This window comes from Procambarus clarkii, chromosome 67 (genome assembly GCF_040958095.1).
Source record: "Procambarus clarkii isolate CNS0578487 chromosome 67, FALCON_Pclarkii_2.0, whole genome shotgun sequence".
NCBI lineage: Eukaryota > Metazoa > Arthropoda > Malacostraca > Decapoda > Cambaridae > Procambarus > Procambarus clarkii.
Window position 1 is genome coordinate 18288717 of NC_091216.1, and position 19457 is coordinate 18308173.

A 19457-nucleotide genomic window follows, 5' to 3' on the forward strand; every position below is an offset into this window, starting at 1 on the left:
AAAGGCCCAGAACTGAATGTAATGAAACACCTTTTTCTGGTTGGGCCTCAATGACTCCTTGCTGAGGTAGCTTCAAATACATCACATCAGCCTTGGGAGACCAGGCTGATGTTCTTGTTCATTGTTCTTGATGACCAGGTTCTGACCAGTCAGAACCTGGTCCCCTCACACAGGCTCAGGAATCAGGGGATTTTTCCAATCACCTTTACCAAAGAAACATCCAGGAAGTAAAGAAAGACAAACAACTGCAAGGTTCACAAAGAGAAAACAAACAAACAAACAGCAGCAAATGCTTCCAGAAACCATTCACCTATAGAAGTTAAGTCAAAATCACTAGTTACAGCAAGCCACTAGTAAGTGGCAACCCCCCAGGAACCTTATTTCCACATATTAACAAAGCTCAGTCCGGAGCTGAAAAAAAACAGCCCTTCAATGGCCCTGGAAGAGGAAGTGGGGGATCAGGAAGCCATTGATGCCCAGCCAGAAAGAGGCATTGTATTACATTCAGTGCTGGCTTTTGTTGAATGTAATGAAACATTCAGCAAAAACCTAAAAAGTCTTAACTAACTACAGGGGGTTAGTTAACTAACTCCCTGTAGTTAACTAACCACTGAGAAGAAGGAAAATATGGGACTTACCATGGTGGAGGAGAGTGAAGACTAGACTCAAGAAGACGAGACCCTGACCCAAGGCAACATAAGCCTGATAGGGATCAGGAACAGAGATTGGGTAATGAGTCACCAGGACCCCTGAGACCAAATATCAGCCCATGATGTGTTGGAAAACAGCAGGTAAAAGCTGCAAAGTTGCAAACACTGTGGGCCCGAGGATAAACCCCAGGTGGCCACTATGGACACCCTGAGATAAATGACCAGGGGATCAAGGAACTCAGATTAACAAACGTGTCCACCGAGGCAGTATGGGGTGGCATATAGATATCAATGAACAGCTGCAACCAGAAACAATAGATGATGAACCCCCAGTCAGAAAAATCAAACAACCAAAGGACCCCTCCAGAAGTCAACCGTCACATTCTTCACAAGAAGAGGAGAAGGCTGTAAATGAAGACACTGCCCACTAGGGCTGAAAGAACAAAGCCCCCACTTCCACAGGAGAGCATGAAGCACCCCAGCCCAAGAACTGGAAGCGAAAGCAAATAAGAACCGAGCCTTGAGAAACATACCATGGACTGAAGGGGGTAACCGAGAACTGAAGGGAGGGAATGAGAGCCAACACCCTATCCAGACATCAAGATAGCCCGAAACACTATCGAAACACTATATATCATAATATCAAGATATCAAGATTGCCCGAAATGCTAAGCGTGCTAGTGGCTGCACATGAATGTAAGAACTCTTGTATATATAAGCTAAAATGGAAAATAAGTTGGTTTGAGCTGAAAAAATGCACTAGACAATTTGTGAAACAGTACCAAAGAAATACCGACACTGAACACCACCAAAAGTGGTTCCGCTGAGGCCAACCAATAAGAGGCGACAGTATTAGGCATAAGATTCCGATTGACAAACAACCAAGACAAGAAAGGCAAAATGTCTGGAATAGAAACAGAAGAAAAATAATGGAGAGAGACAAGAAGATGAAATGCACACCAAGAAATTTCAAAATGTTATCATGATGAAAGATGCTTCTGGGATACTAACAACTAAGCTACCTGCACACCATACAAATGGTGATAAACCTGCACACATATTTCCAGATGTGTAGACAGGAGGAGAACATCATACCAGCTAGGTATGTCTCTGAAATAGGTGGAGCTGTGGAAAAATGCCAAGGTTTGGACAATGGGTCAGAAGAGCCAGAAACCAAGGCTGAGTAAGCCACCAAGGAACCAGAAGGATCACTATACCCATGTAAATCTTTAATACAGACAAGGAAGATAAAAGGAAGCCCTACTTCGATAAATTCAGCTGAATGGCATCCACCACCAGAGCCTCATGATTAGGGAATGGATCCACTTATGATCAAAGCCACTGATTCCATGCTGACATGAAGAGGTCCACCGCGGGGTGAATGCACATCTCGCAGAGTCACTGGAAGTGTGTGTTGTTGATGTCCCACTCCGTAAAAATTGGAAGAAACCGACACACAAACCCTCAGAAGTTTCAAAGCCTGGAGCAAGAGGGTTAAGGGAGGACACGAGGCTTGGTAAACCACAACAGGGAGAACAGGGGAAGGTGAAGAAGAAAACTTAAGAGCAGGAAAAAGTCATCAATTCCTCCAACTTCAAATCCATAAACACCATAGGAAATCAACTGAGGCATCCACACAATTACTGAGCCACAAACAGCGAATATGGGAAAATTAACCCATAAAGCTGCCTACTTGATAATCCTCTGAGCCAGTAGTAGTCCCAACTAGAACAAAGACTGCAAAGACAAACATCACAGGTCGCAGGGTGGACGGTATCACCCATCCGACAGTCAGCGTGGTGGAGACGACATGCTGCCTGCCTAGGAGAGTGAATGACCATTGCCTGTACCAATAACAATTTACATCCCTGAAACTCACAAGTAATGAGTGTGGGCTCATCAAGTAGATCCATGGCAGACCACATCAAAGACATGCAGGACTTTCCAAAGTCTGTAGGCAAGGTCCAAGCTAAATGCTCAGGCACTAAGGGTGCTCATCAGATGAAATGACACAGAATGCAGACCTTGGGATAAATATGGCTGTGAAGCATGTAAGTGACATGCTGTATGTACAAGCACATGGACCCTAGTGCATACCTGAATCACTAACCTCCAAACACCCCCCAACTGTGCATGGTTGTATATGGTTATACTGTACATGGCACAACCACTTCCCACACATAATACCACTAGACCCACCCGTGACTACTTCCCACACTATATACACAAACTCTTTGTTAATATGGAGCAGTGGGATGCTGTTCTGAAAATGCAAGTTAAATTTTTCCGTGAAGCAAAATATGTGGCAACAATGCATGTCCCTTAATAAACAACACAGCTGTCACACCTGGATTTATTCATTTAAATATTTACATTAAAAGTTCACATGGTAATTTTTGTTAATGTTAAATATTTAACTTATGATTCATTCTTTGCCTTGTGATGCTATCTATCCTAAATTAATGTGTTACCTATACTAAGAAAAAGCATTATGTCAGTTGACATTCTGTACCAATTAAAAAAAAATGTTACTTCCAGTGCAATATATTAAATAAGTCATACCCATTTTCAGTTTGCAAAATTATTTATAGACTTGGAATATTGAGTTTACTGTCAAATTATTTCAAAATTAATTGCATTTAGTATAATACTGTAATAATAAGGCTTCCTGTCCTCATCGAGACATACTAGTGGCCCTCAGGTAAATTCAGGTAAATAATAATAATACAAAATTTAAAGGATAACTAGTTTTGGGTGCAAGAGATGCATCATGCTGATGTATAAAATTATTATTATTAAAAAAATTTATGGACATTTCAAATAAAATGATACACTAATGGGTCTTCAAAACACTAAGCTAAAGTAGTGGATACCTCATTAACGTAGAATGCAGGTACATCAAATTGCACCCTTACCTTGCATCTGCACAGTCCAGTGTTTGGGTCTGCCTGTTCAGAGTAACTTCCTTTAGGGTCACATTCACCAGCTGTCCAACGTCCGGGTTATAATTGTCACAAAGACAATGTCAAATGAAAAAATATAAATATATATTAGAGATCACATTATGCAACATATGTACTCAAAAGAAAAAAATATAAACAAGTAGACCAAAGTGAAGCCTAGATAATGATATTGCAGTTTTGATATAAAGTTTACTAAAAATTCTGCTAATTTATTTTAAGAGAATAGTAGAGTATTTTAAAATATTTAGTATTATATTGAGAATAACTAGCATTTGGATTAAATTCAAATATTTTCTTATTCACTGTAAACATAAAAACACATAAATGTAATAAATTTATATAAATAAATATACAAGATCTATTGTAATACAAAATTCTGTTTATTTTGAGAATGTGCTAATTTCTCTCAAGTCTTCTGCTCTACATTGTTTTTCAAGGGTAAATTGATATTTGGCAGCTTAAAAACTGAGTATTTATAGAGTAATTATAACAAGGAAATTATAAATAAAAATATATTGATTAGTGGAAAGCACTGTAATGAATTAGGATTTATCTTGTAAACACTGTAAATCTAACTCATTATTTAGTACAAAAATTCCTTACTAATTTTGCAATACCCCTGTACCTTCCTTCTCTAACTTAGCCATAAAGTTTTACCAAAATATTGAGCATAATTAGTGTCTTTACAATGACAACAAATTCTAATATACACACTTAACTGTGTAACATTTTATGTACAGTCCTTTCTATATATGTGTGAATGTGTGTATTATATAATATATATATATATATATATATATATATATATATATATATATATATATATATATATATATGTCGTACCTAGTAGCCAGAACTCACTTCTGAGCCTACTATGCAAGGCCTGATTTGCCTAATAAGCCTAGTTTTCATGAATTAATGTTTTTTCGACAACCTAACCTACCTAACCTAACCTAACGTTTTCGGCTACCTAACCTAACCTAACCTATAAAGATAAGTTAGGTTAGGTTAGGTAGGGTTGGTTAGGTTCGGTCATATATCTACGTTAATTTTAGCTCTAATAAAAATAAATTGACCTCATACATAATGAAATGGGTAGCTTTATCATTTCATAAGAAAAAAATTAGAGAAAATATATTAATTCAGTAAAACTTGGCTTATTAGGCAAATCGGGCCTCGCATAGTAGGCTGAGAAGTGAGTTCTGGCTACTAGGTACGACATATATATATATATATATATATATATATATATATATATATATATATATATATATATATATATATATATATATATATATATATATATATATATATATATATATATTCTTTATATTTATATATATATACATACACAGGGATACAACCACGTAACATTACACACATATATAATGTGTAATAATTGTTGAATATATACAACCACGTAACATTACACGCAAATTACATAACATCACACACAGCAACCTTGTAACAATACACACATCAACCATGCAATATCAGTATACAAAGCACATCATAAAACCAGCAGTGAATGTAATCTCACACCAATTTCTGGGCGAGCCCCAGTGGCTCCTTGCACCTGGGCTTCCCCAGAAATATACAACCACCATTACAACATTATTCTGCACTCTTTATAGTTAAGTGTTTTTTGCTTCACATTTGACTCAGATATTTACACAATACTTTAGCCATTACTTGTAATGTACTGCTAACAGAGCAATTCACCTGATTGTATATTATTATTATATATCAACATATTATATTGTATATATATGCATACAGGTAACCTGAGCCATTCTTGCAGCACCCCTTATTGTGACCCAGTTAATTTACTAGTAGCACTACAGCACAAATATTAGACAAATGAAAAAATAATTTTACCTAGAAAGTATCTTTAAAGACTTGTACCCTTCTGGAACTTCCCACATTAGGTACTTGTTGAGAGTATACTTTATAGATTTCCAAATATAAAAGAACTAAACTTTTTTTATCATAGCTGATCAAGAGAGAAATTGCCAGTGTGTCGTATCTCAGGATATGAAAAGTATAATGATTGAAGAAGGTACAGTGAACAAACACTGCTGAATGCTAGTGTTATATATATGGAGCTAGAATGAACACACAAAATATACTGAGGACAGCAAATAGTGGTGTTTCAGTGTTGTAGTAATGAGAGTCTTGCTGTGTGGTATGATGGGATGGTAATGGTGATGTGTGGTGGTGCTGATGTGTGGTGGTGCTGATGTGTGGTGGTGCTGATGTGTGGTGGTGCTGATGTGTGGTGGTGCTGATGTGTGGTGGTGCTGATGTGTGGTGGTGCTGATAGGTAATACTGAAATACTGTAATTACATAAGTGTAATTAACTAAGTGTAGTTATAGGATAAGAGCTAAGCTCGTGGTGTCCTGTCTTCCCAAATTCTCCTTGTAATATAATTCTTTGAAAGTACTGACAATTTTGGCCACCACCACCTTCCCACTTTAGATTGTTCCAACCATCTACCACTGTTAAAAAAGGGAAATTTTCTTATATTTCTTCAGCAGCTTTGTTTAGTTTGCTTAACCACTGTGCTGCGCCAACCGAGTATTCTCGGTCGGCGGGAAACTGCGCCAACCGAGAAAACTCTCTTTGATTTTTCCGTACCCATTCTAAATGTGTACCAGGTTGGTTGTGTACAAAATGGACTCTTAGGACCTCCAGTGAGAGGCAGTCATCTTGGAAAAAATTCCCAGAATGCCCTAGGGCTGCTGGCTAGGTTAGTACCGAGTGAGCAATCATGGGTGATGCACGCGCCTCTGGCTCCCAAACACCTGTGACGCAAAGATTGTGCTCTGTCGGTAAAATTCAAACCTTATTGTTTGAAGAACGTAAGGGTCATAATATTGGTGAAGCTAGGCACAATAAGGACCGAACACAAAGGTCAGACGCAAGTGATACAGCACCTATGAGGATGACACAGCAAGAGTATCCAGTTGTAGCGCTGAGCACCACACTTGCTCACCTATGCTATCTCTAATTTATATAAATGATACATAGATGAATCGATTTCTGCGTTCAGTGATGATGCATCTGATACAAGTAGCATAGATGGACAGTGTTAGCGCCTTCCATGGTGGTGTTTTCCATAGATATTTTCAAGAATGTCTGAATCTCTTCCAGACTGACGGACACTCTTTGAGGCTAGTTGAATCTCTTCCTGTGTGGGACCTTACAAAGCGATATTTTCAAACTACCTTACAAATTGATCTTTTCCTATAAACTTTTGAATACTACCTTATGCTTTACAAGCTTGATTACATACAACCTACAAGTACTAAAGCCAAGGGTGTATGTAAGTGCGTTATTTGCAAGCACACAGAACAAAGGAACAGGAATTGAAAATCTATCTGTACCTGGTGCAACGAGAGCGAAGCCCTCATTGCACCAGGTACCTCGAAGCAGGGCAGCCCTCAGGGTCACCCGGGCAGCCATCTAAACATTGATATTGTCAAGATAACAATTGTTTGCTTTATTTTCATCAGGGTTACACATTTTTCCCAGCAGTTACTTATTTATAATCATTTTGGCATTCTGGTGGGACTTTTTGCTCAGCTTTGTGGTGATCTATGATCCCCAGGCTTCCCTTCGTCTCACCGAGGCTTGATCCCTTCCTCTCACTGAGGCTTGATCCCTTCCTCTCACCGAGGCTTGATTGCTTCTAACTGTAGAATAGGGGAAGCTATTGAGGAGAGGGGGGGTTTCTCTCAGAAATATTGTAGTAAAAAATTACAGTTGCCCTATTAACAATATGGATCCTCCTTGCATCATTACACAACAGCCCCAAATGTTTCAAGTCAATACATAGAAGCACCTTCCAAACATAACACTGGGTACCATAAATAAGAACTATATCGATAACTAAAAGATGTACTATGAATACCAAATTCAGGCTTGCAAAGAGAGACAAGAATATGTTGCAAGAATTTAAACTATCTTCAGTAAGCACAATAGTAAAAACATGAAAAGACAAAAATGTAGAGGGAATAAGAAATTCAGAAAATGGGAAAACCATATTTATTGCAAGGCAGTTTAGAAAGTTGCAATAGAGTATGAGTGCAGCCAAATAGAAGAACCATTAGTGGAAGTGAGGACAGTTCCTCTTTTACTTCCTACACAATGGGGCTTCCATGGGCTTCTGAAACCCACAAATTTAATAGAATATCTTCATAAGTATATTCCATAGAATTAAGTCACACATTCCATTATTAAATAATAATAAAATATCCCAAATTCTGAATTCTCTTTATTGCATACCATAAGCACTTAATGGGCATTAGTGTACTATAAAGATGAACAAATGCAAGTCACAATATACTAGTGTTGCTTAGAGAAAGAAGGTCAATAAAATGTGTTAAAAATTGTATACTCTGTTATAAATATGTGAACTATTTGCAAACTACATTTACAAAACTTGGTTACCCTCTGCAGCAGCACTAAATTTTTTAATTGTATTAAAAATAGAAGGTATATGCAAAATGAATGAATGAACGAACGAACGAATGAATGAATGAATGGTGAAAAAAAATATATATATAAATATATATTATATTTATATATATATATATATATATATATATATTATATATAATATTATATATATTATATATATATTATATATATTACATATATATATATATATATATATATATATATATATATATGTCGTACCTAGTAGCCAGAACGCACTTCTCAGCCTACTATGCAAGGCCCGAATTCCCTAATAAGCCAAGTTTTCATTAATTAATTGTTTTTCGACTACCAAACCTACCTAACCTAACCTAACCTAGCTTTTTCGGCTACCTAACCTAACCTAACCTATAAAGATATGTTAGGTTAGGTTAGGTAGGGTTGGTTAGGTTAGGTCATATATCTACGTTAATTTTAACTCCAATAAAAAAAAACTGACCTCATACATAATGAAATGGATAGCTTTATCATTTTATAAGAAAAAAATTGAAGAAAATATATTAATTCAGGAAAACTTGGCTTATTAGGCAAATCGGGCCTTGCATAGTATGCCGAGAAGTGCGTTCTGGCTACTAGGTACGACATATATATATATATATATATATATATATATATATATATATATATATATATATATATATATATATATATATATATATATATATATATATATATATATATATATATATATATATATATATATATATATTAGTATATTTTGGTAGCAGTCTTTCCTGTAGACATATATTATTAAATATGACCGAAAAAGTAAGATTAATAATTCTAACACGAATTTTCTCAATTTTTCGTACATTTCTTTTCACTGTTGGAGGTAATTCAAAAATCAATTCTCCAAAATTCATTTTTATTTCTAGTCTGACGCGACACTTAAGCGTGTTTCGTAAAACTTATTACATTTTCAAAGACTTTACACATACACAACTAAATAGAACTTACATATCTCTGATTTGTTTATATCTACATTTGAGTGAGGTGGATGGGGTGAGGTGGTATTTAATAGGGTATTAATTTCATCAACACTTTAAATTGATGAAATTGATGTTGATGAAATTAATACCCTATTAAATACCACCTCACCCCATCCACCTCACTCAAATGTAGATATAAACAAATCGGAGATATGTAAGTTCTATTCAGTTGTGTATGTGTAAAGTCTTTGAAAATGTAATAAGTTTTACGAAATGTGCTCAAGTGTCGCGTCAGACTAGAAATAAAATTTAATTTTGGAGAATTGATTTTTGAATTACCTCCAACAGTGAAAAGAAATGTACGAAAGATTGAGAAAATTCGTGTTAGAATTATTAATCTTACTTTTTCGGTCATATTTAATATATATATATATATATATATATATATATATATATATATATATATATATATATATATATATATATATATATATATATATATATACATATATATATATATATATACATAATAATATATATATATATATGTTGTACCTAGTAGCCAGAATGTCGTACTCGGCCTGCTATGCAAGGCCCGATTTGCCTAATAAGCCAAGTTTTCCTGAATTAATATATTTTCTCTAATTTTTTTCTTATGAAATGATAAAGCTACCCATTTCATTATGTATGAGGTCAATTTTTTTTTATTATTGGAGTTAAAATTAACGTAGATATATGACCGAACCTAACCAACCCTACCTAATCTAACCTATCTTTATAGGTTAGGTAGCCGAAAAAGTTAGGTTAGGTTAGGTAGCCGAAAAAGTTAGGTAGTCGAAAAACAATTAATTCATGAATACTTGGCTTATTAGGCAAATTGGGCCTTGCATAGTAGGCTGAGAAGTGCGTTCTGGCTACTAGGTACGACATTATATATGTATATATATATATATATATATATATATATATATATATATATATATATATATATATATATATATATATATATATAATCTGAAAGAAGTGCAGATGATGCCATAACAACAAACCTTATGAACATATATTATTTATTTACATACCGGTACCTATGCAACTCAGGTGGTTTGCCTATGCGATGCCACCTGGTGCCTACTAGCTAATTCCCAGAGTTTGTGACAGGTAACTATTATTACTATATTGTACAACCACCCCACTCTTTATGAATACATCTGTATTTGTACCATTAACAACTAAATATATACAAAGTACAAATATTAAATAATGATTCCATGTCCAGAGGGAAAATGCCTTGTGGTTATTTATTCCCGGATTAAGGCATACTTGGCCAGTGTGCCGTGGTTAAAGGCATACTTGGCCAGTGTGCCGTGGTTAAAGGCATACTTGGCCAGTGTGCCGTGGTTAAAGGCATACTTGGCCAGTGTGCCATGGTTAAAGGCATACTTGGCCAGTGTGCCGTAGTTAAAGGCATACTTGGCAAGTGTGCCGTAGTTAAAGGCATACTTGGCCAGTGTGCCGTAGTTAAAGGCATACTTGGCAAGTGTGCCATGGTTAAAGACATACTTGCCAAGTGTGCCATGGTTAAAGGCATACTTGCCAAGTGTGCCATGGTTAAAGGCATACTTGCAAAGTGTGCCTTGGTTAAAGGCATACTTGGCAAGTGTATCTGGGTTCAAGATATACTTGGCAGGTGTATCAGGGTTAAAGGCATACTTGGCAAGTGTATCAGGGTTAAAGGCATACTTGGCATGTGTATCAGGGTTAAAGGCATGCTTGGCAGGTGTATCAGGGTTAGAGGCATGCTTGGCAGGTGTATCAGGGTTAAAGGCATACTTGGCAGGTGTATCAGGGTTAAAGGCATACTTGGCAGGTGTATCAGGGTTAAAGGCATACTTGGCAGGTGTATCAGGGTTAAAGGCATACTTGGCAGGTGTATCAGGGTTAAAGGCATACTTTTCAGGTGTATCAGGGTTAAAGGCATACTTGGCAGGTGTATCAGGGTTAAAGGCATACTTTTCAGGTGTATCAGGGTTAAAGGCATACTTGGCAGGTGTATCAGGGTTAAAGGCATACTTGGCAGGTGTATCAGGGTTAAAGGCATACTTTTCAGGTGTATCAGGGTTAAAGGCATGCTTGGCAGGTGTATCAGGGTTAGAGGCATGCTTGGCAGGTGTATCAGGGTTAAAGGCATACTTTTCAGGTGTATCAGGGTTAAAGGCATACTTGGCAGGTGTATCAGGGTTAATGGCATACTTGGCAGGTGTATCAGGGTTAATGGCATACTTGGCAGGTGTATCAGGGTTAATGGCATACTTGGCAGGTGTATCAGGGTTAATGGCATACTTGGCAGGTGTATCAGGGTTAATGGCATACTTGGCAAGTTTATCAGGGTTTCATAAGTGCAATTTTATCAGGCTCAAATACAGTGGTAGGAAATGCTCAGGTGAAAATAGGTACAGTATACAGTACATATATGCATAAATACATTCACATATTAACATATATATTGTACATACATTATGCAAAGGCCTACTTAATTAAATACTGTATACTGTACATATTTTTGCAAAAAGAAATGCAACACAATAAAAAGATGGCACTATTTACAGTAAATACTGACTGAAGCCTCAAAACTACTAGCAATATCAACCATATGAGATGAAAGAAAATATTTTACAATAAGATTTATTTAGACCCTTCATTTTTTGTTAGGATGAATCATCCTTCTTACCTTATTGTACAGTAGCCGAACACACAACACTATAAATAGCTCACATTCTTTTTTATGATCAAAACAACTTCAATGCTATGAAAGCAAATACTTCAGTCAACTACATCCACAAATGGATAAGAAACCTAATTACTTTCCCACATGTTTGTCAAGTAAAAGTAATATTTATAACGATTCATTAACGTTGGAACGAAGCATAAACTTATGGCAATATTTCCTAGTACTGTATTAAATTTGTAGTGAACTTACTGCATTCATATTCATCTGAACCATCATTACAATCACGATATCTGTCGCAGACACGACGTGCATCAATGCAGTCGCCATCATAGCACTGGAAAAAGTATGGTGGAACACAACATCCAGCTTGTTCTTTTTCATCGCTTTGGTCATTGCAGTCAGCCCTGCCATCACAGAGTTGCTGGCGATCAATACAAGATCCATCGCCACATAGGAATTGATATTGATTACAAATTGGGCAAGAATATTCATCACTCCCATCACTGCAGTCACTGAAGCCATTGCATTTGAGCCTCAAGTCGATGCATTCCCTGTTTCTACACATAAATTGATGCTGTGAATTACAAATAGGAGAACAGCTGGATGGTTCATCACTGTAATCTCTACAGTCAACTGTACCATCACATACTCGCCTAATGTCTATACATGTTCTATCTCCACATTCGTGCATATTAATGGGGTCACAATTTGGATTGCACTCTGCTGGCTCATCACTTGCATCTTGACAGTCAATCTGACCATCGCATACTCTCTGAAGGTCTATACAGAATCCGTCTCCACAGGTATGCTGGGTGTTTACATTACAAGAACATCCAATTTCATCTGACCCATCAGAACAGTCAGTCTGTGAATTACAACGAACCCTTGCATCAAGGCAGATACCATCATTACATTTGAAATGGAAAGGCTCATCACAAGTGCAATTGCAGTAACGCTCATCAGAATGATCAGGACAGTCATATATTCCATCACAGTGACGACTTCTCTCGATGCAAGTATGACTAGGATCCGCACAAGTCCAGTAGTGTATGTGATCACAGGGAAGTTTATCTACATGACAATAAAAACAGAAAATATACTAATATTAGTTTGGGTTAGTTTTATAAAACAGCATTACACACAATCTTTAGTATATTCATGTTCTACTGAAAACTTTGCTATTATATACGCTCAGATTTTGAATCCAACAAAGAAATGTTAATACAACAAATAATTTATGTTAGTCTGTTAGTGATGTTATAAATGTCAAATTTGTATATTTCTTTTAAGAACATTACAGTACAACTACTTGCTATCATTTATGTTAATTTAGATATCGATTCACCAAAGGTTTAAGCATAGTAGTCAACTCAAAACGATATCAAAGGTCAAGAGTACATAAGAAATTTGTTGCATATATATATATATATATATATATATATATATATATATATATATATATATATATATATATATATATATGACCAAAAAGCAAAATATGTTTTTAGATGCTTTGATATTTTAATAATTTTTTAATCAATTGTCATGAACTGTGATTTAGCTCCATTTCTTTAAAAAAATTTATGTTCATAACAATTGTTGATAAAAAAAAAAAGTAAATGCAAAATTCTACACACCCAAGCAGTTGTGTGGAAGTTCATCACTATGATCAGTGCAGTCGGCATGGTCATCACAAATACGTGCAAAATTAACACAGCGGCGGTCCCCACACTTATGCCCACTATTGAAGCACACTGTGGGCAAGTCACATCATAAAGCCCTTAAGCCATGCATCCTACCCCATATTATAGTTAGTAGTAGTAATAATGGCACATAAGATTCACATTATGATGCAAATTTGCAAGTAGAAAATGTTATCGAACATGCACTAATTTAGGTGAAAATATTAGTATTTTGTTATATAAGCCATGAATTAATATAAAAAATTTACAATATGCAAATGAATTACACATGCAGTTACAAAATAACTTGAGGATACAAAATTAAGTCTTAAAGGAATAATGGCACAGATGAAACTCAAAGCAAAACTAAAGAATAAATTGACACTAAATTATATGTCAAAAGAAAATACCTCCATATGTCTGCTATTCTACTATATATATATCAGACACACACACTATTAAGGCATGACATTATTTTGTATAACATACTTTGAATAAATTAATACTTTGTGTATTATATATACATAAGTACTTTACATACAAAATAGTGACAGGAATCAACACTGTTGATAAGTAGAAATTGTTGGAAAGTGCAACTTCAAAAACAAGAGGCCAAAGATTCAAGCTCAGGAAATAATTGCACCAACAAACCAGTGAATATAATTTTCTGGGTGAGCCCCGGAGACTCCCTGGAGCTATCGGACTAACACAGCATATATAAGTCCGTCAACTCTAGGGAGCCGATGGGGCTCCGCACAGAAAATATAACAAAAGTTCTCATTTACAAACTGAGATGTGGACAATTGAAACCATTTAAGTAATTACCTAACTGTTAATTTCCTAAGTGTAATTACAGGATGAGAGCTACACTCGTTATGTTCTGTCTTCCAAGCATTCTTTGTCATAAAATGCATTGACCACTGATGGGTTTGGCCTCAACCACTTTCTCACCTAACTTGTTCTAACCGTCTACTACTCTGTTTGCGAAATTGAATTTTCTTATATTTCTAAGACAGCTTTGTTTAGATGCAAAAAACCATCAGTAGTTTCAAAGCCTCATGTGACAAAGATTATAGGAAAGACAAGACAACATGAGAGAAGCTCTCATCCTATAAATACACTTGCGTAATTACTAGATTCACAAACAAGGATTCCACGTAAGCCTCACAGATGACATGAAGGCAATAGTCAACTGTCATCATCTGATGCAGAACATGATAAACCCCCCAGCCAGCGGGGCAAAGAATCAGTGACCAAAGAACCCCTTCACAATCCAAGAGTCTCATTCTTAACAAGAAATGAAGGTGACACCTGGTGCTGCAGAAAGCAGCCCCCTAGAACCAAACAAAATAGCGACGTACGGAGGAGAGCATGAAGCTCTGTGAACTAACAGCAAAAAGCAAGAGCCAACATAATGCCAACATAATGTCTTTAGAAAGACATCACGGATGGAAGGAAAAATGCTAAAATTAATAGCGCACCAAAAACCAATCCAGAGACAAAGATGACATTAGAGCAAAACAAGCTAGCTTGAGGTGAAAGAAAAATCAAGACACGTTTAATTAGAAACATTCACACTGAATGCCAACAAAAGAGGTCCTGCCACAGCTGAACAAAAGAGGCAATATTATATGGCATGAACAATATTATACAGTTCATAAAGCACTAGATGAGAAGAGAGAAAACCACAGGCACAAACATGACCCCAGAGAGGGGAGAGGGAAAAGTGACAGAACGGATGCAAAGTAGCCATATACTGTCATACAGAAGAAAGAAATATGACAAGAAGATCTGCCAATTGCTTACCATACAGATGACAGTACACACTGTCATATACATATCCTAAAAAAAATGAGGCTAATATAATTTTGCTCTCACATTCATTATTGAAGTTTGAAGCAAACCTAGTATATCATTCTGAAGTCCTTTAGTTCTTAGAACAACATACATCCTAAAACTACAGTGATGAAGCTATGATGATAATTATAGATGACAATGATTGATGGAGAGTGATGTAGAACAAAAAGTGATAATAAGGCTATTTAAAAATTGAGATCCACTTGTTGCTTTGATTTAAAAATACAAATACAAATCACACAAACTAATAAGTATTCTTACCATCACATTCACTTTCATCTTCATAACCTGTGCAATCTTTGATGCCATCACAACGGCGAGACCATGGGTGAACAGAACCATCAGAGCAAGTGAAGGTGGTCATGCAGGTAACAGGCTCTTTTCAAGGTAAGGACAGTCAATATACAAAATTAATAATTAATAATAATTGTTAAAAAAGCATTTTAGTCAATATTACTATATCTCTACTAATCTAAGCATAAAACCAAGCTTTATACAGTACTGTATACTACAACTATTATCTACTGTTAAACATACAAGCAGAAGGCCAACTGTAACTACTCTACTTAATCATAATGGAAAGGAAGGGTTTTGACTAAAGCTCTAAGATGAGAAAACTGTTTTATCATCACTTAAGAACAAATATCTCTTGATTTTATGCAAACTATACCACCTACCACCTCACCATTAGAGGATATAATCAGGTGCTAACACAGAAGAATTTGTCTGAGAATGTGAGGAGAGACCTTACGAAATGCATCACTAGGCGTCACACCCATATAATAAGTAGAAATGAACTTTGGAGAGTTAATTTTTAATCTTCCTGCTTCAGTGAAGAAAAACATAAGGAATATCGAGAAGATTTGTGCCAGAATCATAAATCTAAAACTTTTGTCGTTTTCAACGAAATACGTTTAAAAGAAAGACTGCTACCAAAATATAATTTATTTACTGTATTTCAGTTATTATCTTTGCATTTTTTTTGCACATTAATTTCACCTTTATTATACTGTATGTGAACTATAAGTTTTATTAGGAGCCACCCAGTAGCTTCATAGAACCGGGACTGACAAGCCCTATGGAATCGTACTGTGGTGAAAAGATGCCACCAAAGAAAACTGTAAAACACTTTCAGAGAGCCATGCTCCCAGCAGGCACACTATGCAGACAAGTTCAAGCTGCCTGCCCAAGTTCCTGAAGGTAAAGCTGAGACATCTCCAGCACCAGCTAGTCACAGAGGCCAAGCTGCAGCCGGGCTTACAGGGGCATAAGGGTAGAGGGGGAAAATGCCTTTCTAACATACCAGACCAAGCAGTAGCTAAGATTATTGCCAGTTGACCCAAACCAAAGCTGGCTACTAAACTTGTACATTCTGGTAGGTTTTTCTTAATTTTGGACGCATCTTTGATCCCCAAACTCCCTTTACTTAGTATAGACAGCCGTATTCTGGTCCTGGCCCTAGGTACGATTGGGTGGGTCTCAAAGAGGCCTGGCATGATTGCATAATGCTTGGCAGTCCAGGTGCTATAGCTAAGTTAAAGAAGTGGCCCTTCCAGAAATAATAATTCTAAGAAAAATAAAGCTTTCAGTCAACACAAAAAACTATCAGAGTAAGCCACTCGACTGCTTTCTTAGGTAAGTGTCTTGCTCTTCCTTGAGCATAGCAAATATCCAGCCTCGTTAGTATGACCTTCAAATCTCCACTACAGTTTGAATCTTTATCTAGCAATTCACACTAGGCAATGAATAGAGGTAAGGAGGAACAAGAGATTTCACAGTCCAGTCCAGAATGACTCAAAAAAACCTCCTTCAGCCAATACTTGGCTTTGAAGAGACCATCAAGCAGTGTTCTGCTAAATGTTATGTAACTACCAGGAAACTACTGCAACCCTCCACAATATGCCACTACTCTTACTGACAAAAGAAGAGCCTGGAGAACATCACATCACTTCCATCCCAGCTCTACCCCATATAGGCACATATTAAGTCAAGACAAAAAGGGAATATACGAAACGACTGAGTAGGACACTTGGAAAGTAACCTTTCATTTACACTCAAAACCATATTCTTGGGTTACGAAAACCTGCAGCTCCAAAACGGCAGCAAAGAGATAATTATTAACCTTGAAGAGCTTCAAGGATGGCAGAGTACTAAATTGAACCCTAGGCACAAATATCTCTAGAGCAACAAGACTCGGCACAGGAACAGTATTGAAACAGGTGAGGGCTCAAAACTACTGAGACCATGAAAGTTAACACACCAAAGGGCACAAAACAGGTCCAGAACAAAGTGAATATACCTGAAGACTAAACCACACAACAGAAGATGAGGAGACGACGCAACCCGTCCTTTTAAAAATAACGTCACCTTTCGCTCGTATGCGCGCTATGGCCAAATTTGGACGTAATTTGAAATGAAATCGACTCACAAAAGTGACGTACTGTTCCGTTTTCTGTTTGAGTCGTTGGGCTTACTCGGCAAGCTTAGAAAAGGAAACTTTCCATTAACGTTTTTCATAACGTTTTGAAACTTTATGAGAATTTCCTGCCCACCTAATCTATCAGAGGACCCTTAACTTACTGTTGTTGCAAAAAAAAATCCCAAATTTATTTAATTTTTTATTCATTTTCAAATTACGTCCATATTCGGGCATACGGGCAAACGGCCAAATGCAACGTTCTTTTTAAGAGGACAGGTTGGACGACAATGTTTCGGTCTGTCCTGGACCATTATCAAGTCGAATGTGATGGGAGCGAGGGAGGCAAGGGCACTGAGTAAGACAAGAGAGCATTGGAGAGAAGTGAGGAGGAGCAAATTCCTAGAGGAAGGCAAGAGCAAGGCAAAAGGTATGGATGGGATAGGTGTAATAAAAGGGAGTAAGAAGGGGATAATAATGGGTATAAAAATGGGACCGTAAGAAAATATGAATATACCTAGTACTCTAACTGAATCAGAAAGGCAGAGGGGTCAATCCCAGGGTGAAACCAACCTAAACAAGTAGAGGCTCAATTCCATGGTGATACACCCCCAGGAGTGCAGATTACAAAGGTATAGGAACATACTTATTAGAGAACTCTCAGTGCTGAAACTGAATCCAACAGTCGAAGGCTCAAACCCAGGGCACAATGCCAAAGCAAATGCACCAAGAGAAAACGAAAATACCATGCCATAACTGATTAAAATTGGTTGAAGCACAATTCCAAGGCAAAAAAAAAAATATTAAGCTATTGCCTATGGAAAGTTATCCACAGTGATGCAATTGACCAAAATAGGAAGAGGCTCAATCCATGGGTGGCTCACTCAAGCAAACACCTCAAAAAAACAGTGTTCAATTGCATGAAATACCAGAGTAAATGGCTATGGAGAACAAGATATTTCAAGTATCAGAAATGCAAATGGAACAAGTATTCACAGCGATGTTACATCCAAACAGGATGGGGCTCAATTCTAGGACATGACCAAGCAAGCATCCCAGGTGAACAAATTACAAATAAGAAAAATACTGCTGAAGTTAATACCCCAAAACAGTAGGTTTCAAAGAAAATGAAGCCCTAAGTTAGGAAACCTAATTCTATTCATGAATAGAATCCATGAAAGCTGCCACAGAACAAAGCCTTGAAGTGGATATCTGATTGCAAGACAAGTGGTCTCGGTATTACAAAATCTAACCTTGTCAATGACAGAAAAATAACATGAAGTAAGACCTGGTGGAATGAAAGAACACACATGCATGTAAGGAAAATGATATTGACAAACAAGCTCATGTTTAGAATTTGTGCTTGGAACTGCAAAAAGTCAGGATCCACTCAATAGGAAAACTTCAGCTAAAGGCACCACCAAGGTAACACACAGTAGATAACTATTCAATGCTAGCCTACTGGTATATCCTCATAAGATACACAAGAGAAGGCATAAACATGCCCAAGTAAGAGTTCATGGCATAGCACAAGCACGGTGCACAAAAGACTCGAGTCATTTGAAGAACTAAGAACTAGATTTAATTTAGTCATTGATTCTCAGCGGTTGACGAATTCGACGGAGTGTTTCCGACTAAAATTGAGGTGACATTTTCCAGGTTCCTTTGCTGCCAGTATAGGTAATGACATCTGGTATCATGCTGGGATAGCTACCCAGTATCCATCTAGT

General features: G+C 36.7%; 1 protein-coding gene across 8 annotated transcripts in view; it reads right to left on the minus strand.

Moving 5' to 3' along the window:
* The window catches only part of LOC123767760 (terribly reduced optic lobes), a 354074-nt gene that overhangs the window by 237887 nt on the left and 96730 nt on the right, over nucleotides 1–19457 (minus strand). For 7 of the 8 annotated variants that reach the window (XM_069310630.1, XM_069310627.1, XM_069310626.1 and 4 more), the window contains 4 exons: nucleotides 15573–15689; nucleotides 13410–13526; nucleotides 12022–12843; nucleotides 3566–3636 (listed from right to left, as the gene is read on the minus strand). In XM_069310630.1, coding sequence (XP_069166731.1) covers nucleotides 3566–3636; nucleotides 12022–12843; nucleotides 13410–13526; nucleotides 15573–15689 — 1127 coding nt within the window. The remainder of the gene's footprint in view (nucleotides 1–3565; nucleotides 3637–12021; nucleotides 12844–13409; nucleotides 13527–15572; nucleotides 15690–19457) is intronic. The other variant, XM_069310633.1, reaches the window with a different exon arrangement.